This window comes from Spermophilus citellus, assembly GCF_964194105.1.
Source record: "Spermophilus citellus genome assembly, chromosome: 2".
Classification (NCBI taxonomy): Eukaryota; Metazoa; Chordata; class Mammalia; order Rodentia; family Sciuridae; genus Spermophilus; species Spermophilus citellus.
This window is the reverse complement of record NC_138183.1, coordinates 181,361,517-181,385,052: the sequence shown is the minus strand read 5'-3', so window position 1 is coordinate 181,385,052 and position 23,536 is coordinate 181,361,517. Positions and strand designations below refer to the sequence as shown.

General features: G+C 35.7%; 1 protein-coding gene across 2 annotated transcripts in view; it reads left to right on the top strand.

Annotated features, from left to right (window-relative positions):
- The first annotated feature begins 238 nt into the window (after window positions 1-238).
- Window positions 239-23,536, top strand: part of TMEM135 (transmembrane protein 135) — a 255,840-nt gene continuing 232,542 nt past the window's right edge. Inside the window, exons 1-2 of one of the 2 annotated variants that reach the window (XM_081282558.1) lie at window positions 239-604; window positions 20,772-20,808. In XM_081282558.1, the coding sequence (XP_081138684.1) occupies window positions 588-604; window positions 20,772-20,808 (54 nt within the window). In that variant the 5' untranslated portion in view covers window positions 239-587. The remainder of the gene's footprint in view (window positions 605-20,771; window positions 20,809-23,536) is intronic. The other variant, XM_081282557.1, reaches the window with a different exon arrangement.

Here is a 23,536-nt window from a genome sequence, read left to right as displayed (position 1 = left end):
AATCAATTAACCTGGTGCTCCCGCCAGCGCGGCTACACTCCAGCGAGGGGGAAGGGAGGCTGGCGCGTCCATCAACAGCGCTCCCAGCACAGGAAGCGCGCGCTCTCCGAGGAAGGCCCTCACATCCCCAGCTCCCGGGCCAGCGACGGGCTCCGGGGACAGCGCACGCCACGGCAGCGAGAGCGCGCCCCGGTGGAGGCCTGGCGGAGGCCCGCCGCAGGGAGCGCGCACGCTTCGCCTCTCCCCGCCTCCCCTGTGCGTGCCCCGCCCCCTCGAGCTGCTATACGCCGATCGCCCAACATCCGAGGACTTTGGCCCAGAGTAACCCAGCTCGCGTGACCTTTACCCTCCATTCCGCACCTCTAGCTGCCCGCCCCGCGAGAGGGCGGAGGTTGGGCGCCCGCGCCGCTCGGTCCCGAGTCCCAGCTGTCCCCCTCCCGGCCCCTCCGCGCTTCTCCTCGTCATGGCGGCCCTCAGCAAGTCCATCCCTCATAACTGCTACGAGATCGGCCACACTTGGCACCCTTCCTGCCGGGTCTCCTTCCTGCAGGTCACTTGGGGCGCCCTGGAGGAGTCCCTGAAGATCTATGCCCCCCTGTACTTGGTGAGACCCGCCAGCCTCTCCCCCAGATGGAGTTTAGTGTGGAGGATGGGCCGGGGTTTCAGTCGGCGTCCCTGAGGGGCGCTGGGGGACTCGCCTGCTGCTGGTCTCTCTTTTGGAAAGGTCTGACAGCTTTGGGTGGGTGAAAGGCTGCGGGGAGGTCCTACCGGGCGGATGTCCCAACTTCTACGCGGGAGAAGGGGGAGGGGAATTAGAGGTTGAGCTGTCACCGAAATGCCTGTTGCTGGGAAGAAGATGGGCACCCAACTTTTAGGATTAAGTGTAGGACATTTAAAATCCTGAATCCAGGGACCTGCGTTATTTTCCCTCTCTCTACCCTTGTGATGGAGAGGTGTTTGTAGGTCAGCGAGGCAATGAGAATGCCTGCAATCTTTATATATATATACATATATATAAATGAAAGAGGGCATATTTCACCTTAAGACCCTGTAGCCACAGATCTTGTCTCAGTTTGTGATGACAGGATTGTGACTTGAGGGTTTTGCAAGTGTTTTTGCAAGTTCACAAAAAAGACTCCTTGTTTGAGATTTTTGTGTGATGATTTAAAAAGTCTAGCGTTTGAATCAGTGAAGATGCTTAGGAGATTTGATTTTTGTCATCTAGGTCATTTTATTATACAATTTTATACGTAGGGCAATTAATAGAGAATATTTGGAAATATGTGTACATAACACTGAGAATTGTTAAAGATGTTTTGTTCTTAAATGTTACCAGCATCTTTTCTTCAATAACTTCATCCTTGGTATTAAAGATTTATTACTGTGTCCACTGAAGTTTATTGTCTCATTTTCTTGCCTGTAGAGTCTGTGTCCTAAGAAGGCAGAGATTTTTTTTTTTGTAAGTTTCCTAAAAGTTTTATTCAATATTAAATGGATGATCAAGTATTTCTTACTTCTCACTGAAGTCGGAATACCCTACCGTGCCTGAAAGTGTGTCACGGCTCAGTTTTTATTATAACTTGAAAAGTCTGATTAGTATTACAGAGATAATACAAGATAAGATGGTGACTTTCTCTGAAGTTGAAGGAGTCAGTTTCATTTTTATGGTGTAGATTGGTGTTTCTCAAATTTTAATGTATTAGGAATCCCCTACGGATCATGTTAAAATGGGGGCTCTTAGTAGGTCTGGGTGAGACCATGGAATCTGCATTTCTAAGGAGCTCCCAGCTAATGTTGATACTGGAGGGATCACTTTGAATGGTAAGTATGGGCCAATAATAAACTTATTAGGAGTGGGAAATTTCTTTCTTGATTTTCTTTGGCAAAGATTCATGCTTATCTGCCTTTCCATATTAATTGTGGCCAGTCTGTGGTTCCAATTTTTTTTTTTTTTTTTTTTTGGTGTTGGGGATTGAACCCAGGGCCTTGCTCATTCTAGACAGGTGTTCTACTGCTAAGCTATACCCATAGCCCCAGATTTTTTTCTTTTTTTTTTTTTTTAGTGGAACATCTGTAAACATTGAATTCTTGATATATACAACTATACAAAATGATTATTCTTGGGCTAGGGATATAGCTTAATAATAGAGCATTTGCCTAGCATGTACAAGACCCTGAATTCCATCCCCACACCACACACGTAAAAGACTCTTTCTGATCTCAGAAGATTGTGAACTAGGTGGAAAGAGAGTTTATGCTATGGAATTTCTCCCCCTGTAAATCCAGCACTTACTTTCCTTTGTTTGTTCATTCATTCATTCAACAAGCAATTTTTAAAAATATCTTTAGCCTAGACAATTTATTGATTATATTCTGTAATAGGAAAGTTCAGGAGAGAAACTGGAATATAGCCTCCCTTTCTAGCAAGGTATGGTGGGTGGGTAGGAATTGGGAAAAGAGTTGTGTTTTACTATTATCTCCAACTGGATTAAGTATTTCTAGAGGATAAATTTTCCATCTCATGTGGCCTTGTAGCTTTTACAATGTATTTCAAACAGTGTAGTTTTAACTTTGGGTTTTTACTTATCAGTGGTTGTGAAGTAAAATTAGTGGGTACTTACTAGCATTTTACTTTAAATGAAATAGAAGAGATTAGAAAATTTTAGAGTGCATTGCTGGTACTAAAGTTAAGCATTATTTCATAACAGACTTGTTTCAGTTATATATGTATTGTGTGGGTAGAGCTACTTAGAATATATAGCAATAGTATGCCCTTTGTAAGTGTGGGTTAGTTGTTGATTAAATGTGTATCCCTATGTGCCAAGATGCAAGGTGATATGGTGGGGAGAAACTGGGCTTTTAAAAGGGATCAAGGATATCTGGATTTGAATTTCAGTTACCATCTGTTTGATTCTGTGATTGTTACTTTTATATTTCTTGTGAGAATGAAATGAAATAACACTGGTGATGTACTGCATATTTTCTAATTTATAATACATCCTGAATAGTCATGTAGGAGTGAATTTCACTGGTCAGCTCAGGAAGCCTTCTTGGAGGAAGAGGAGTTTAACTTGGGCCTTTAAGTTAAATGTGGACAGACATTGATTCATATAGTAAATATTCAGAGTGCCTTTAAATTTTTTTTTTTTTTTTTTTTTTTTTTTGTAATTATTAGAGACTGAACCCAGGAACACTCTACCACTCAGTTACATTTTTATTTTTTGGTTCCAGGAATTGGACCCATGGGTACTTTACCACTGAGCTAAGTCTCCAGGCTCTTTTTAAAAATTTTTAAAAAATTTGAGACAGGGTCTCACTAAGTTGTTGAGGGCCTTACTAAGTTGCTGATGCTGACCTGGAACCTGTGATCCTCTATCTCAGCCTCCTGAGTAGATGGGATTACAGGCATGTACTACCATAACTTTTTGGAATGCTTATTCTTAATGGAACAGAGGTAAAAACACAAATTGAGGCAGAAATCTAAGTGGATTTTTTGTAAGAGCAGCAATATGTCCATTGTCTAAAACAACTTTGGGTGCAGAAGTTATGATTGATGACTTCTATTTATTGAACACTTAAGTGGTTAGTCCTTCATATATTTTATTTAATCCTTGTACAACCCCATTCTTATTATCTATTATCCTCATTTCATAGATAAGAAAACAAAGTTAGAGAAGTTAAGTGATTTACAAGATTTAAAGCTAGTAAGGAAAAAAGAGACAGGATTCAGTTCTTGTTTTTTTTACTGAAAGTCGGACTGAAGGTCAGAGAAAAGGAGATATTGAGAGATTTTTTTTTTTTTTTTTTTTGCCACAAAATATTTTTTTTTTTTTTTTTATTGGTTGTTCACAACATTACAAAGCTCTTGACATATTATATTTCATACATTAGATTGACATGGGTTATGAACTCCCAATTTTACCCCAAATGCAGATTGCAGAATCACGTCAGTTACACATCCACAATTTTACATAATGCCATATTAGTGACTGTTGTATTCTGCTACCTTTCCTATCCCCTACTATCCCCCCTCCCCTCCCCTCCCATCTTCTCTCTCTACCCCATCTACTGTAATTCATTTCTCTCTTTGTTTATTTTCCCATTCCCCTCACAACCTCTTATATGAGATTTTTTGAGCCAAGGGATTACAAGTACAAATGTACTTTGAGATGATGAATTTGGGTAGGTGGATTCGAAAGATATTGAGGAATTAATGCAGTAATTACCAAAGTAGTAGAAAGAGAGTTCCTGTAGACTCTCACCTTGCAATTTATTATCAATGTGAATTTAGGAAAATTACTTCACGTCTTTGTATCTTAATTTCCTTGCTTTGAAGAAGATAATTGTACTAATGTTTTGAGGCTTTTATAGGGACTTAAATGGGATAGTAGTGTGTAGGAATAGCTGACACGTATTAGGGCCTTAATAAAATGGTGTTATTTTTGAAATATTGCATTAGTCATTATCTCTATCTCCATCTCCTGTTAGAACAATTAGTTTTTATTAAGAACCAGCATAGTACTTCAGTAAGTACATGATAAGTGTCTGAGTGGGCACAGGTATGAATGAAGGAACACATGACTAATGCAGAAGTGAGGAGACACTGGGCAGGTCGGCCAGAGCAAATGATAAAACAGTTCTAGAGGCACTTCATGGAAGAAAGAACAGTACATATAGACTGAGGACACTGGGGCAACATGAGTATATTTAATATTTCTAGGATTTCAAGTTGGTCTGATTGGTGCATTTGCTATCATTGATAGATACAGAGGTAAGTCCTGAAGGGAAGCTAGTTTGGGGCAAGATTTTTCTGGAGCCTATAAAATGGCTCTTATCGGCTTATTATTTGAAATATTATGGAATATACAACATGGATTCTTCTCATTCCTATCATATTTACTCTCTTATTCTATGCATCTGTTCTTATGCTTATATTTTCATTTTTTTATCTACAACTGTTCTTGATATTTACTGTCTGCTTAAAACATTTCAAAATGTAGATGTACTGTTCTTTTTAATAATGAACATTTTGTGTTTTTACAGTTTGTAAAAAACATGAATCCTCATTCACTCTTGTAGTTTTTTTTTTTAAAAAAAGATTCCTACATATTTTGTAACATAGTATACCAAAAATGTATTTAGGAAGTATATTTTATTTCTTGGATGTTAGTTATTGCCACGTGTTCAAAGAAAGTGGTACCCCTCACCATATACATACACTTGAAATAGTTGTTAAACTGTAGTGCCCTTGTTTTTTGTGGGGATTTTAGAATGCAAAATTGCCCATGTGAATTCTATGCTGTTCAAGGCACTTAGGTGCCTTTCCTATTCAGAAGGAAAACTTGTTCACTAATTTCCCAGGTAGTTTTTGATCTTTCTTAATTATTTATTTTTTTCCCAGGTGGCTTTCTTTAGGACTTCCAGATTAGGGTAATAGCATTTACTCTTAGCTGAATCCAAAGTACAGAGATTCTTTTGCATTTTTGGGAAAGGACGATTTAAACATTTGTATTTTCATTTACCTTTGGGTGTGTATGTTCTTCTTGAGAGTATGAAAATATTTGCTCAATATCTACTCCCTGAGCCATATACTCTTGCAAATCTGTTGTTACAATGTAACAAATCTGTTAGAATTCCTAGTTAGTTGTGAAAATTTGAAAACCACTGAGGAAATCACATATGATATGGACTGAGTTTTTTAAGGCAGTGGTTAACAGGTTTTCTAGAGAGAAACAAGAGCAGCAATGAGACTGTTTTGATTTGGATCTGGAATGTCCCCCAAATGCTCACGTATTGAAGATTTGGTTCCCAATGCAGTTATGTTCAGAAGTGGGGCTATTAGGAAATGATTGAGTCGTGAGGGCTTTAACGTCATCAGTGGATTAATCCATTAATATAGTGATAATTTGAATAGATGATCGGAGGTGCTAGAAACTGTAGTAGGTGGGACCTAGTTGAAATGAGCCAGTCCTTGGGAGCATGTTTTTGGGGACTATAACTTGTCCCCCACCCTCACCACTCCCATTCTCCTTCTTTACTTCCCAGTGACCAGAAGATGAGCAGCTTTGCTCCACCATACCTTCCCAGCCATGATGCTTTTTGTCGTACCTCAAGCCCAAAGCAATGTAACCTGTTGACCTTGGACTAGACCTTCTAAAACTATAAACCAAACTAAAGCTTTCCTTCTCTAAGTTGTCTTTCTCAAGTATTTTATCATAGCAACACAAAGCTAACACAGACTTTTAGAATTTTTTGTTAATAGGCATTTGCTTTTTTTTTTTTTTTTTTGCTTAAAAAAAAAAAAAAGAAACCCTAGAGTCATTAAACAATGCCAACTTCTGAGAATAACTGTCTGGATTATCTGACCTTTGATTGGTCAATGAAATTGTAAATCTGTGCCTAATCCCCTTTTAATTTTGCTTGAGGCCTTGTTTAAGGGGTGTAAATCAGGGCTCATTTTATCTCTGTCTTCAATAAACAAATGATTTTTACTTGGTTTGTCATTATTCCATAAGAGATGGAAGAAAGTCATTTGATTTTTTTCTTTTAAATGAGAAATTAAAAGATGAATTTGATTCATTAATGTGCCCTTTTGACTTTGTTGAACTTTTTATATGTGACTTCTTGTTATTCTTTGGCTGTTCTCTGTTGAGTACAAAGTACGAGTTCCAGCACATCACTTCTAGTTGAGAGCTGAGATTTTACTATTGCAGTAAACACTTTTTTAAAATTGATTTTATTTTTTAAATACATGACAGCAGAATGCATACTATGTGTAATTCTTATTACACATATACAGCACAATTTTTCATATCTCTGTTTGTATATAAAGTATGTTCATACCAATTCATGTCTTCATGTATGTTCTTTGGATAATGATGTCCATCACATTCCACCTGCCCCCTCTCTTCCCTTCCCAACCTGTAGTAAAGACAATTCACCCTTTTGTCTACTAGCTTTGAGAATAGATGGCCAAATCTGGTTTACTATTATTTGCCCCTTTAGTTATCATAGGTTGGAACTAAAAATTAATATATATTTGAAGTTAGGTTCTAAAACACATTAGAAGATAGTTTCTAAATAATTATGTGCCAATACTATGCATGTTTCTGAATCAGTAGATTTTCATTAAAACTTTTTTTTGATTTTAAAAAGTTTAAAAGAACTTAACATCCTTAGTATTTTTCAATGTTGAGCTAGGTGATATTTAGGGAAGGGGAGTTAATTAAAGTGACTGTATTATTACTTGCATAATTTGTACAGTACAGTGAGTGTGAAATATGTTTATATCCCCAAGGACTATACTGAATACAAGGTCATACTTATGAGAGGTTGATGCTTTGATGATTAAGGGTCTTATACTCTAGGTTAGCCTAATTATCAAAATACAGTACTGTATTAAAGATTTGTTTGAATTCCAGTTGACCCTAGTTCAAACTTTTAAATTGCCTTTTGATTCATTACTAATCTTGACTTGCTTGCTCCTCATTGATATACTCCAAAAGAGTGTTCAGATTAAGATTCGTGGTTATTTTTTTCCTTCATACAATATGAAATGAATCTGTTTCATCTTAGATTAGATTTATGAAACAGGAATATAGTATTTCTTTATAAGCTCAATTAATTAGTAAATCAAATTAGTATTATAAATTGATATTATAAATCTTATAAATTCCTTTCCTCATAATTTTACCTTAAGAGACTCAGTAATTGAAATGAAGGAATTCAGACTTGAACTAACTTTTCTTATAGGACCATTGACAAGTATTCAGTGAAATGGACCTTAAAGAATTTTGTGTGAGGGAAAAAAAAGTATCAGGGAATAAGTGCTAGATCAGGTATCATCAGATTTGAGCAGATTCTTTTTATAAGAATGCCAGCTTTTCTTTGCTTTTAATTTATTACCAGTAAGTCTTTTGATTTATGACATTTATCATTTTATTCTAGTTTCTTGATTCCAGATAGCTCTCTGGGATTTGAATTGTAATTAATCTACTTTGGAGGCTTCCTTAAAACATTATATATCTTTTAACAGTGATGAAGGAAGTTTGTCCTGATCCCTTGATTCTTAAAAAAAGACAAAAAAAAAAAAAAAAGACATCGTACCATTTTTTTTTTTCAACTTACATCTCTCAAGCACAGGAGGAGCTGAATTAATCAGGACCAGCCTGAAGTTCTGCCTGTACCATGGCTTCATTTGGAGGCCAGGGAGTGTATTGTAATGTTCATCTCTTTTCACTTTCTTTTCTAAGTTCATTTATCAAATATTAAAGACTATCTACAATAAGTCAGAAATACAGGGTTAGAGAGAACATGGAAATTATAGTTAATGGGAGACAATAAACACAAAAATTATACAACTGTGAAAAATGCTAGTAAGAAAGGAGATGTATAGGGTGTAAGTAGGTGTGTTATAAGAGGACATATTCTAGTGTGGAGGCTTTGGGAAGCCTTTCCCAAGGAACTGACATAGTGATTATATGACTATATATTAAGTATATATATATATATATATATATATATATATATGCGCTAAACATTTATGGCACAAAATATATCCTTTAGCATAAGGAACTTGAGAGAAGTAAGAAGAAATTACACTATAGAAATAAAGTTTATGTGACAATTTTTAAATCCAATACCTAGCCAAGATTTTGATTTCTTTCCCTTCAAATTTGGCCTTGCCTTATACTTGAAGCCAAAGACAGCAAGAAAAGATTATCCTAGATCCATACAAATAATTTGGTTAACAAATACTTTTTGTTAACTTTTGGTTGACATTTGTTTTTCGCAAATGGTGGCTTCTTTCTAATGAAATTTATATTTTAAATTGTAGTAGAATATTTCAGTTATAAGTATTAGAAAACTACTTTGAATAATGTCTTTTTGTCTGTATTCATTTAAAGGTAGATCAAGGTGTAAGAAGTTAAACATCTTTTGTAAACTTCTTTTTCTGTACTCTTTTTTCTTTGTGGTTAACTTTCATGGTTAAAGTTTTTTTTTTTTTTTTTCTGATTTAGGTAGTTGGTCAGTGTTATACTATCAAAAATAGTTGAGTTTGATATCTATTGACTAGTCGATAGACTAATAATTAGACTTCAGTATGAGTGAATTGAAGTGTAATTTGAGAAGGGTTTGTCTTTTGTTAATAGAATTTTTATATCAACAAATAGTTGGTACTTTTAAATCAAGATAGCCCCCTTATCTGTGACTTCTTCTCTTTCTCAAATTGTCCCTACTTCCTGGGCTTGGCTTGAGCTCTTAGTTTGCTTGAGTTCTGTTTTATGAATTCAGTTCACTCATTTAATCAGTTCATTAGTCCCAGTATTCTTATTGGAGAAACTAGTATATAAACATGCATACTTTCTATTTTTCATCTGAATGAAGTTCTTCAATTAAAAAGTTTATTATTAATTTTTTTCATTAATTAAGGTATTTCATACAAGAGCCCATGATATTTTTAGTTACATATGCAGAAGATGTCAGGGTAAAAATGAATGTTTTGGTTAGATTTATACTGAGTTACATTGCTAAAGTTCAAGTGACAGGAATGTGTTTTCAAGATTGTCCCTATATTACCCAAAACATTATAGTATTATTCAGTTTAGAACATGGGTTTAATGTATGCAGAGCTCATTCTGAATCTTATTCTTAATGATATTTAGTCTCAAATTGTATCTTAAGTACATTTTCAGGTTTCACTTTAAACCTTAACGTTTATATAAATTTGTAAGTGTAGGAGAGTAAGGATATTATAGGTAAGGTGTAAGCTTAATGATTATTATTAAAGCTTGATGGTATGATTTTCATTATAGGGAGGCTTTATGGTAAATAGTGAATAAAAACTTTTGAAGATTTGCTTGTGTCCTTTTCCATAAAGTATTAACAAGCTGTCCTAGTTTTTTTTTTTTTTTTTAATAAGCTGGTTGCTTGTATCTGATGAGGCAGCATGGTGTAGTGCGTTGGGTTTTAATTCCTAGATCCAAGTTTTTATTTTGCTCTGGGATATATAGTGTGGTTTCTTTCTTTATAAATAGATGCTAGTCTTGTCTTACCTACCTCGTATTTGCTGTGGGAATCATTAGATAGAGCTATGTAAAAGCCTTGAAAACTGTAAAATGATATATAAATACTAGTCCATGATACTTGGTTTCCTGTCATTTTCTTTTGACTTTTGTAGTTTATACTTTGAAACATAAAAATGTAGGGGCAGTTTAGGTATAGTATATTAGGGTTCTTGAGTGAAGAGTAACAGGTGTGTGTGTGTGTGTGTGTGTGTGTGTGTGTGTGTGTGTGTGTACTGTTGACACTCTGTATCTGCAGGTTCTGTATCTGTGGATTCAATGAACTGTGGATTGAAAATACAGCCATATGCTGCATAAGATATTTTGGTCAACAAAGATCTATATTCTGAAAGTATATTTCGTATAGCATAAGTGTGTAGTAGTAGGCTGTACAATTAAGTTTGTGTAGGTATACTTTGTATGTATACTCTGATGTTTGTGCAATGATGGGAATCATGTAATGTTACAGTTCTCAGAACATACTCCCATCATTAAGTGACACATAGCTGTATTGGAAAAAAATAGTCAGTGATGAACATGTAGCCTGTTTTCCTTGGTACTAATCCCTTAAAAATACAGTATAATAGCTATTTACATAGTATTTATACTGTAGGGAATGTAATCTAGAGATGATTGAATAATTGTCTATTAATCTAGAGATTATTAAAAGTATATAGGAGAATGTACATAGATTATATGCAAATATTATGCCATTTTATAGGAAGCATGGTGGATTTTGATATCAGTGAGTGGTTCGGGATCCAATCCCCTATGAATACAGAAGGATGACTATTATTTATATAAAATAAGGAATGGGCTCATAATTAGGAAGGCTATGAAGGGCCTACATCTGCACTTGGCAAGCTGGAGACACATGAGGGTGTGTAGTTCTAGTACAAGTCTGAAAGCCTCAGGAGACCCAGTGGTGTAATTGCTCCTCTGAAAGCCAGAGGCTCTAGGCCCAACAAAGGCTGATGTTTTAGTAATTCTAAAGAAGAAAAGACCAATCAACTCAAGAAATCAGGCCAGAGGAGTTCCCTCGCCCACCCCCCCACTCCCCCCCAGATCTTAAGTGGATTGACCCATCCACATTAAGGAGGGGCAATCTCCTGTCCTCCGTCTATCAATTCATATATTAATCTTCACCAGAAATACCCTCATAGACACACTCAGAATAATGTTTTATCAAATGTCTGGGCAGGCCTTGTTCTAGTCAAGTTGATGCATAAAATTAAGTTTTTTAATTAATCAAGTTGTCACTTTCAGTATATAGTTATTTGTGGAAACAAAGTAATTCTACCTTTATTATGCTAATATTTTTTAAATCAAGATCTTATTTTTAGCAGGTATATACCTGTAATTCTAGTTCCTTGGGAGGCTGAAGCAGGAGAATTGCAAGTTTGAGGCCAGACTGGGTAACTTGAGTGGGACCCTGTCTTAAAATAAAAAAGGGCAGACGGTATAGCTCAGAGGTTGAGTGTCCCTGGAATCAATACTCAATGCTGGAAAAAAATATTATTTAAAAAAATATAGATATCTTCTGACTATAGATAAATATCTTTTTAAATTTTCTTTATTAAAGTTCTGTTTTTATTTTGAATCTGTTGGTGCTATAAAAATGTGGCTTAGTTTTGATTCTCATGAAGACAATTGAACTATTCTGAATAAAACATTATATGTTTTTCTTGACCATAAAACAATTAAGTTATTTTTTAGCTCTGCCTCAATGTGACTTAAATAACTGATGAGAAAAACTTGGAGGAGGAAGAGTTTATTTGGGCTCATGGTTTCAGAGATTCAGCCCATGGTCTTGGCCAAGATGAGGCAAAACATCATGGTGGAAGAGCATGGCAGAGGAAAACTGCTCTGGAAGGAGGGGGGGGAGAGAGAAGGGGGGAGGGAGGAAAAGAGTGAGAGGCCAGAGGGGAGGGAGAGGGAGATATCTAGTCACCAGGGACAAAATATAAACCCCAAAGGCATGCCCCCAGTGACCTACTTCCTTCAGCCATACCCTGCCTGCCTAAGGTTACCACTTAGTATAGAAGTCCTTTCAAATTTTTAATCCATGAAATGGGTTAATCCATTGATTAGATCACAGCTCTCATGATCTAATCATTTCACCTTTGAACATTCCTACATTGTCTCACAATGAGTTTTTAGAGCACTAGTCGTATCCAAACCACAAGAGTTATAATGAGCACTTTCAATTTATATTAATTCTTTTATAAGAGAAATGGAGAGGAAACATAACTGCATAACTGAGTTTTTTATAGTTCTTTAACAATTTTTTTTGTAGTTGTAGATGGACAGAATGCCTTTATTTTATTTGTTTATTTGTATGTGGTGCCAAGGATCAAACCCAGTGTCTTCCACATGCTAGGCAAGTGCTCTGCCACTGAACTACAGCCCTAGCCCTTTATAGTTCTTCTAATTGCTGTTTATTTTTTTCAGACATTTTGATTACCAAAGACAGAAATCTTTTAAACACTTAATAAATAAAGGAGCGAAACACAAAAAGGAATTGGATTTGCAGCAGGGAGTAATTATTGCAGAGTGAAGGAATTTTATAAGTGCCTATTATGTGTTAGTTATGCTGCTAAATATTCTGTTATCTCACTTATTTAAAAGTACTAAGATCTTAGAGAAGGAAGGAAAGAACAAAGTTAACAGATACACAGCTTATTGTTTTTATTCTATTGGGATCTGTTCTTTTTATTTGCTGACTCAGGGCTGTGAACATCGTGTTTCCTTCTTTCATCTTTAGTTCTTATAGATTGGGAATAAAATTTTTAGCCCAGGAGTCATCACGTGCCTTACTTAATGTATTCCAGTTTACTTCATTGAGATAGATATATACATTTCTGAATAATTGGTTATTATATAATCTTTGTTGTATTTTCCCTATATTTTTATGTTTTTCTTTCAGTGGAGGCAACCTGAATTTTTGTAGGAAATTATGCACTATAGAAAAGGCTATTTTTCCTTGTTTAGGATATATTAGATTTCAACATGAAGTTTTAGTTTATAAGAGCCACTTGCTTGACTTCAATCCCTGCTCTGCTGTTGATTAGTTTTGTAGTAATGTTGGGCAACTTAATCTCTTTGCTCTCATTTTCTTTCTCTAAAATGGAGATAATAATTATGCTCATAGAAGTTTTTTTTCTACCTGCAGTGCTGGGGATTGGACCCAAGTCCGCATGCATGTCAGGCATGTGCTTTACCATTTAGCCACTTGCCCAGCCCTCATCTCATAGAATATTATGAAGATTAAGTGAGTTGACATGTATGGTGTTTAGGACAGTGCCTGGCAAATAGTGCTATGTAAGGTTCTTTAAATGAAATATAAATTGTTTGGTAATTAAATACTTAAAAATATTGTGTTAGCTTTGTTTTACTCTAACAAAATACCTGAGATAATCCAAATTAAAAAAGAAGAAAGGTTTATTTTGGCTCACAGATTTGGAGGTTTCAGTCCATGGCTGGTAAGCCCTTTGTTTTGGGCCTGTGGTGAGCAGGACATTATGGTGTGGAGTACATGGTGCAGCAAACTGTTCACTTCATTTTGTCTGGGAAGGAAAAGAGAAAGGAAGAGGAGGGCTGGGGTCCCAATATTCCCTTCAAGAGCATACCCCAATGAGCTAACTTTCCAGTTTTCTGTGTTAACTTTGTATTACTGTAACAAAATACCTGGGATAACCAGCTTAGAAGAAGAAAGGATTTAGCTTGGCTTCCAGTTTTTCAGGTCTCAGTTTATAAGGTTTCTTTGCTCTTTTGTTTTTGGGTATTTGACAAAGAACATGGTGGAGAGTGTGTGGTGGAGAAAGCTGTTCACCTCATGGTAGCCAGCAAATAGAGAGGAAGTGAGAGACTAGGGCCTTAATACTCCCTTTGAAGGCATGCCCCAAATGACCTAATGTTCTGCCACTAGGCACTACCTCTTAAAGCTTCTTCTTCCTCCCAATGGCACCAACGGTTGGCAACCAAACCTTTAACACATGGGCCTTTAGAGGACATTTAAGATCCAAACTCTTATTCTGTTCCTGGTGTCCAAAGGCTTATAACCATCTCGCCATGCAAAATGTATTCAGTTCATCTTTAAGAGTTCTCAAAGACTTAACATTTTTAGCATTGCTCAAAAGTCCATGTCCAAAATTTCCTCTGAGACTCAAGGCAAATTTAGCTGTGAGCCCTTATGAATGTCAAAATGTTGCATTCTTCTAAGATATGATTGTAAGCATTCCCATTCTGAAAGGGAGGAATAGGGGCATAGAAAGTAGGGAACAGTGCTGCTATGAACATCGATGTGGCAGTATCCCTGTAGCATGCTCTTTTAAGGTCTTCAGGGAATAGTCCGAGAAGGGCAATAGCAGGGTCAAATGGTGGTTACATTCCCATCTTTCCCAGGAATCTCCAAACTGCTTTCCAAATTGGCCGCACCAATTTGCAGTCCCACCAGCAATGTACAAGTGCACCCTTTTCCCCACATCCTCGCCAGCACTTGTTGTTTGACTTCATAGTGGCTGCCAATCTTACTGGAGTGAGATGGTATCTTAGGGTGGTTTTGATTTGCATTTCTCTGACTGCTAGAGATGGTGAGCATTTTTTCATGTACTTGTTGATTGATTGTATATCCTCCTCTGAGAAGTGTCTGTTCAGGTCCTTGGCCCATTTGTTGATTGGATTATTATCTTATTGTCTAATTTTTTGAGTTCTTTGTATACTCTGGATATTAGGGCTCTATCTGAAGTGTGAGAGTAAAAATTTGTTCCCATGATGTAGGCTCCCTATTTACCTCTCTTATTGTTTCTCTTGCTGAGAAAAAACTTTTTAGTTTAAGTAAGTCCCATTTGTTGATTCTTGTTATTAACTCTTGTGCTATGGGTGTCCTATTAAGGAATTTGGATTCACAATAGCTAGACTGTGGAACCAACCCAGATGCCCTTCAATAGATGAATGGATAAAAAAATGTGGCATCTATACACAATGGAGTACTATGCAGCAATAAAAAATGACAAAATCATAGAATTTGCAGGGAAATGGATGGCACTAGAGCAGATTATGCTTAGTGAAGCTAGCCAATCCCTAAAAAAAAAACAAATACCAAATGTCTTCTTTGATATAATGAGAGCAACTATGAACAGAGCAGGGAGGAAGAGCAGGAAGAAAAGATTAACATTAAACAGAGACATGAGGTGGGAGGGAAAGGGAGAGAAAAGGGAAATTGCATGGAAATGAAGGGAGACCCTCATTGCTATACAAAATTACATATAAGAGGTTGTGAGGGGAATGGGAAAATAAACAAGGAGAGAAATGAATTACAGTAGATGGGGTAGAGAGAGAAGATGGGAGGGAAGGGGAGGGGGGATAGTAGGGGATAGGAAAGGTAGCAGAATACAACAGTTACTAATAGGGCATTATGTAAAATTGTGGATGTGTAACCGACGTGATTCTGCAATCTGCATTTGGGGTAAAATTGGGGGTTCATAACCCACTTGAATCTAATGTATGAAATATGATATGTCAAGAGCTTTGTAATGTTGTGAACAACCAATAAAAAAAATAAAAAAAAAGAAAGTAGGGAACAGACTAAAGCAGGACAAAAGCTCAATAGGCAAACATTAAATCCTTTCTCCATGTCTGGCATCTGGGGCACACTGTGATGGGATATGAACTCCCAAGTGCTTGAGCAATCTCACCCCTATGCCCTTGCTGGCTACGGCCCACTTGGCTGACTTTGTATGCTGCTTACAGCGACTCATGGCAGGCATTCTACATTCATGGCATCTCTTTATTCCTTGGTCTCCACTGCAGCTTTGGCTTCACTTTCACAGCTCTATGCATCATCCTGTCAGGTGCTATGTACAGGCATGCTGTCTTGCTCCTTCCTTTGAAATCTCATTAGAAGTCTCCATGACCTCATAACTCTTACATTCTTTGTGCCTATAAAACCAGCCTCATGTGAATGATATCATCATCTACCACCAGCGTCTTCCATGAGCTCAGACTGTACCTATACCCACTGGTTCTTGAACCACAGCTGTAGCAATCTCTGCCTCCCTTGACAGCTACTCATGGAGGAGTCCCAAGTCAGTCCCAGGATAGCAATGTATATCAGGGACCTCTTCTAAAGTTGTTAGAACATTTGCACATTTACATCTTTGATTCTGCCCTGGGTAGGATCTTGTGATTCTTGAGATGCCCCCAAGGCATTTTGTCCATTTTCCCCTGTGTGAGGTACTTGGTTTCCTTTTGATGGTTCTAATCTCTTTCTGTACTTTCTTGGTAGCACCCTAAAATATACTCCTTTTCTCACTAAGCTGTGAAATTTTCAAATCTCTCCATTCTGCTTTTTGTTCCTGATTCTTATTATAAATCTGACTAAAAGCATCCAGCAGTATCCATACTGGTACCCAAAGTCTGTGGCCTTAAAATTTGCTCTTCTAGATAAAAAAATAGTTGATCACCTTTAAATTCAGCCTCTCTTTTAAAGTTTCAGGGTATGGGCATAATGCAACCATTTAATTTAATTTAATTTTTTTAAAAGTTGTAGATGGACATATTTTTTAAAATTTATTTTTATGTGGTGCTGAGGATTGAACCCAGTGCCTCACACATGAGAGGTGGGTGCTCTACCACTGAGCTACAGCCCCAGCCCTATTTTATTTTATTTTATTGGCTCTGGTGTAACAGGGATATCCTTAGTCCAATTCCTAATTGAGTTCTTATTTCTTTCTGAAACCATCCACATTTTTTTTATTGTCCATTTTTCTATCAGCACTCTGACTTTTGAGCTGTCATCAGAATTATCTGTTAAACTTCACTTACAGCACTCTAGGATTTCTCTAGCTCACTCCTCCAAACTTTTACAAATTCCTCTTGTAAATGTATTTGAAAGACTTCTCCACATCATCTCAGGTATAGTTACAGCAACAACTCCAATTCTTGGCACAACTTTTTTGTGTAGATTAGCTTTGCTTTATTATAACAAAATTTCTGAGACAATCAGCTTACAAAGAGGAAAGATTTGTTTTGACTTACAATTCTGGGGGTTTGACCCTGGAAGGTTGACCCTGTTGCTTTTGGACCTTTGGTAAGATTATACATCATGGTAGGAACATGCGGCAGAAGAAGCTGCTCATTTTGTGATAGCCAGGAAATAATAAAAAGGGAGATAGGAAGAGGCTTGATTCCTACTATTTCCTTCAAGGGCATGCCCCTAATGATCTAAGACCTTCAACTAGTCTTGAATTCTCAAAGTTTCTACCACCTGCTGGGCATGATGGTACATGCTTATATTCCCAGTGACTCTGTAATCCTAGTGACTTGGAAGGCTGAAGCAGGAAGATTGCAAGTTCAAGGCCAGCCTGGGAAATTTAGCAAAATAGCATAAAAAGGGCTGGGGATGTAGCTCAGTGGTAGAGTGCCCCTGGGTTCAATCCCTAGTACTATCGGGTAAAAAAAAATTTTTTCCACCACCTGCTAAATAATGCTATGGACTGGGGACCAAGCTTTTAACAGTCTCTGTGGGGACATTTAAGATTCAAACTATAGTACATACATAAATGGAGTTTGCTGTTTTCCTTAAAGTAGTTGATCTCACTCAATAAGGGGCAGTTTTACGTCCTGTGAGATGTTTAGCAATGTCTGGGAGATATTTTTTGGTTGTCATAATGGGGATGCTATTGACATCTAGAAATTAGAGGCTAGCGATGTTGCTAAATATACTTTAATGTATAGCACTGCTCCCTCTCTTCTCCCTGAAACAATAAATTATCTGGTCTCAAATGTCAGTAATGCTGAGGTTGAAAGACCCTGCTTTAAGCAAATCATTATTTGCTAGTGATTACTTTAAAAAATTAAATAGGCACAACATAAAATCTACTCTGTGAGCTATTTTAATTTCCAGAGAAACTAGATTTTTAGATTCTCTAGAAATGAAGTCTTTTAGAAGAGTTTAATGATCAAACTCTGATTATTAGTTTACAGTTTGATACTAATAAGGCTAAGATAATGGGTTAGCCCCTTTGAGGGCCAATTATCTTTGCTCTAGCCCATGGCCAAGCAATCTCAATAGTAGGAAATTATCTCTATGGAAAATGTGTGGCATTAATCTCATAGGAAATAGACAAGGTAATAACAATGGAGTATAAAGGACTAAGATAAAATGCGTATGTTTCTTATAGATGTTTAATAGTGGTATTCTTGTAAAGGGAAACTTTCAGCCAGGCGCAATGTTGTACACCTGTAGTCCCGGCTTCTTCAGAGGCTGAGGCAGGCGGGTCACTTTACAACAGGAGTTCGTGGCCAGTTTAGGCACCATAGTGAGACCCTGTGCTGTCCCCTCACATTAAAGCAGGGGAGATACTTTTAAATTGGGGGTCTGTCCTTATAATTTTGTATCAGTCATCATTCTGTAGACATTGTATTAGATTGGTATCCATACTTGAAAGTCATGAGCTATGCTTAATGCTGCCTGTTTCTGTGTTTTTTCTTTTTAAATGAGATCATTATAATTATACATAGTAGTTGGGTTAATCCGGATGAAATCATACATGCAACAATTTAATTTCATGTTGTCCCCCTACTTTTCATCTCCCTTCCCCTTCCTCTACTGTTCTTCCTTTCACTTATCTATTTATTTATTTTTGATTAGTTCTTTTTACTTATACATAAAGGTGAAATTTCTTGTGGTATATTTATATATGCACATAATATAATTTTTAAATAATTCACTCTGCATTTCTTCCCCATTCCTGTCCCTCTTCTCTCCCTCTCGATCTCCTTCTTCACTACTAGTATTTTCTATATCTTTATGGTAACCAATCATCATCCTCCCTTCCTTCTTTCCTTATTTAACTCTAGCTTCCCACATATTAAGAGAAAAATTCAATCTTTGATTTTTCTGATGCCTTATTTCTCTTAGCAGAATGGTCTCCATTTCTATCCATTTACTAGCAAATGCCGTAATTTCATTATTTATGGGTAAATAAAACTCAATTTTGTAAAAATATCACAATTGCTTAATCCATTCATCTATTGACCCAATAATTTAGCTTTTGTGAATTGTGCTGCTATAAACATGGAGGCTGTATTGCTATAGTATGCTGATTTTAGTTCTTTTGGATAAATACAAAGGAGTGGGATAGGTGGGTTATATGGTAGTTCCATTTCTATTTTTTGAGGACTCTACCTACTACTCCTTTCCAGAGTGGTTGTAGTAGTCTGCAGTCCCACCAAGAATGTAAAAGTGTGCCTTTTCTCCTACATCCTTGCTGGCATTTATTATTGTGTTCTTGATCATTTCCATTCTGACTGGAGTGACATGAAATCTCAGTGTAGTTTTGATTTGCATTTCACTAATTGCTAATGATGCTGAATATTTTTTCATATATTTTTTGGCCATTTGTGTTTCTTCTTTTGAGAAGTTTATGTTTAGTTCTTTTGTCCATTAATTGATTGTGTTATTTGTTTTTTTGGTGGTAAGTTTTTCTCTTTATATATTCTGGATGTTAATCCCCTGTTGGATGAGTAGCTCTGCCTCTGTTTTTTGACCCATGCTTGGAACACTGTGAAAATATTTGTTAATGTTTTAGATACTTTGATGTTTATAATTTTGGAATATAGGTCTGCGATCTATCTCAGATTAACTTTTGTGTATTACATGAGGCTCAGAACAAAGTTAACTTTTCCATACAGATATCTAATTCCTACAGTATCATTTCTTTTTTTTAAATGTGTAATTTTAGAAGTGTAGTAAAGGAGCCCCTTGTATGACTCAATTTAACCTCTTTAGTTAAGAAATGAGGAAATTGAAATCTCCTGAGTATCTAAGCAAGGATTTTTCATAGAAAAAGATTAAGAGGTTAAAAATAAAATATTTAAGGTTAAAAATCAAATATTTTCCTAGCACCATAAAAAAATCTAATCTCCAAATTATTTTGTATTATGTCCTTCTGATATTTTATTCCCTACTCACATTATTTTGTATAATAATAATCATGACTTTCACACACTTATTCCTGTCTCCTTGATATTATAAATTAGAACATATGTGGCTAGTTTTTTGTTGATGTGACTAAAATATCTAACAAGAATAATTTAGTGGAGGAAAAGTTTATTTTGGCTCACAGTTTCAGAGGTTCAATTTATGGTTGATCAATTCAATTGCTCTGGGCCTGAGGTAAGATAAAACATCATGGCAAAAAGGCCTGGTGGAGAAAAGCTCCTTAGATCATGCCAGTCCAGAAGAAGAGCAAGAGAGAGGAGCTAAGGGATAGTATAATCCCAAGGTCCTGTATCCAAAGATGTACTTCTTCCAGCCATATCCCACCTGCCTATCACCTAGCAATCCATTCAGATGATTAATTCTTAAAATGGATGAATCCACTAATTAGGTTACAGCTCCCATAATCTTAAGCATTTTACCTCCTGCATTAACACAGGAGCTTTAGCGGGACATGTTATATATATATGTTTTTTGTAGGAAGTATGGAATATATTCAAAGCAAAAAGGCAACAAAACAAAACAAACAAAACAAAAGCAAAAGCAGTAAACCTCCAGCCCCCCACAGAAAAAAATAATCTCTTTTCCATCACTCAGTGATAACTAATTCATAACATCCTAATATTTGTCCTATATGTTCATTATAAATTATTGTTTTGTAGTCTTGTCTTTTGACATTATATATTTTGATTTTATTTTTCTAGGATATTAAATAGTTTTCCAAAACAAGACTATATTAATGTAAGTAAATAAACATGGGTGTGTATTTTACCTATAGTTGTATGGTGTATCTTATTTTTAGCTAAATCTTTATATGTATGTTTAAATAAATTATAAGGAATTAATATGGAATTATTTAGTCAAAGCATATGAACATTACAAAGTCTTTAATATAAAATGTGATATTTCTGAAGGTGTCTGATTATCTGATTATGCTTTTATACATAAGGAAAGGGCTTTTATTATTGGCTATCACAATTACTAGAATGTTTGGTTAGATCAGTGCTTCTCAACCTTTTTCACATTGTTGCATGCTCTGGTATACTTAGAAAACTATAATAATGGGTGGCATGCTGAGAAAACTGAGGTGGTGATCACCCTGTTTTGTACCCCCATCTTGGCTTAGCAATTTACAGTGCTGAGAAGATTAGTTTTTTAGCCACTGGTAAACCTTATTATAAGCTCTGGGTTAGAACACAGTGATCAGGTTTTGTATAAGATATTCCCTGTATCTTGCAATAGACTATAACTTTTTCCTAACAATATTGTAAATATGTAACATCTATCTACTTTACTGTTAATAGACATTTAGGTTGTTGTAATATTTATAATTACATATGGTATTATGAATATATCTTTTGGTAGAAATAAGCACTATTGCTTTTGGGTATTTTTTCCAGAAATACAATTGCTGGGTCCTACCATAGATAGATAAACACTTATTTTCATTAGATACTGTCAGTTTTCCAAAGTAACAGCCATTTTACAATGTCACCAGAAATATGTGAGAGTTGTGGTGCCTCTCATTCCCACCTGCACTGTACATTATCTATCCTTTTCATTTTAGAAATTCTGGTGGGTGTGTAGTGGTATTTCATTGTGCACTTCTCTGATGACTAATGGTGCTAAGAATATTTCATATGCCTGTTGGCTATGTGCATAAACTGGTTTTTAAAGATAAATTGACCTTTTTATTATTATTTTGAGATAATTGTGATTCACATGCATTTGAAAGAAATTATAGAGATCATCTTCCAATGCTGTCATATTGCAAAACAATAATACAATATTACAATAAAATATTACCATGTATACAGTCAAGACACAGAATATTTCCATCATGGCAAGGATCCCTAGTTTTATCCTTGTATAGCCATACTTACTCCCCTTCTATTTACCAATATCACCTTAATCCCTTAACTACTGAGTTATTTTGCATTTCTATAATTTTGTCATTTCAAGAATATTATAGGAGTGAATCATACATTATGTCTCCTTTGGGATTGGCTTTTTCACTCAACATAATTCTCTGGAAATTCATCAAGGTCATTTGATATATCACTAGATTGGGCCTTTTTATTGCTGAGTACTATTTACTCCATTTAATGGTTATATCATGGTTTGTTAAACTGTTCCCCTGTTGAAGAGCACATGAGTTGTTTCCAGTTTTGGGAAAAAACTGAACAAAAGTGCTATAAATATTTGTGCCCAGATTTTTGTATAAACATAAATTTTCATTTCTCAGAGATAGTACCCAGAACTACAATTAGAAGTCATATGGTAATTGCTTGGTTAGTTTTTCAAGAAACTACCAAACTGTTTTCCAGAATGGCTTTATCATTTCACATATGGACCATCAATGAAGAGGTGAACTAGTTCTCTAATGTCCTTCTAGCCCACATTTGGTGTTGTCACTGTTTTTTTATTTTAGCCATTCTGACAGTTTTATAGTGATAGTTCATTATAGTTTTAAATTTGCAATCCTCCTGCCTCAGCCTCCTGAGTTGCTGGGATTATAGGTGTGTATACCAAGCGTGGTGGTTATGTATGATCTGTATGTTTTTGTCTAGGGAAATGTCTGTTCATTATCTTTTGCCTGTTTCCTAAATGGATTGTGTTTTTTATTGTTGTGTTTTAAGATTTCTATATTTATTCTAGATATTAACCTTTATTAGCTATGTGATTTGCAAGTATTTTCTCCTATTCTGTAGCTTGCCTTTTTGTCCTCCTAATAGGTCTTTCAGAGAGAAAAAGTTTTAATTTTGATGAAGTTCAGTTAATCAAATTTTCCTTTTATGAATTATGATTTTAATGTCAAGTCTAAAAACTTGTTACCTATCCTGTGGCTATAAGGTTGTCTTCATTTTTTTCCTAATAGTTTTGTGGTTTTATATTTTACATTTATGTCTATGATTCATTTTGAATTAATTTTTGCACAAAGTGTAAGTCTTAAGGTTCTCTTTTTTCTTTTTCTTTTATTTTTTTAATGTATGCCTTCTTACTTTAGCACCATGTATTGAAAAGACTATCTTTCTCCCATGAACTTGCTTTTGTACATTTGGAAAAATTTAACTATATTAACTGAATATATTTCCATGAATTTATGAGTTCTCTATTCTGTTCTATTCATCTATTTGTCCATGTCTGCCAATATTACATGGTCAGATACTGTAGCTATGTAACAATATCTTAAAATCAGACTTATTTCTTCTTTTTAAAAGCTTTTTTCAAAGCTATTTTAATTCATTTGCTTTTCTTTATAAATTTTAGAATACTCTTGTCTGTATCTATAGAAATCCTTGGATTCTGATAAGAATTGTTAGATCTGCCTATTAATTATTTAGCTTATATTTTATTTATATATTTTTATTAGTTTATAATTTATGACATTTTTACCATATTGAATCTTCTAATCCATGAACATGGAAATATCTGTATTTATTTATTTATTTGGTGCTGGGGATTGAAC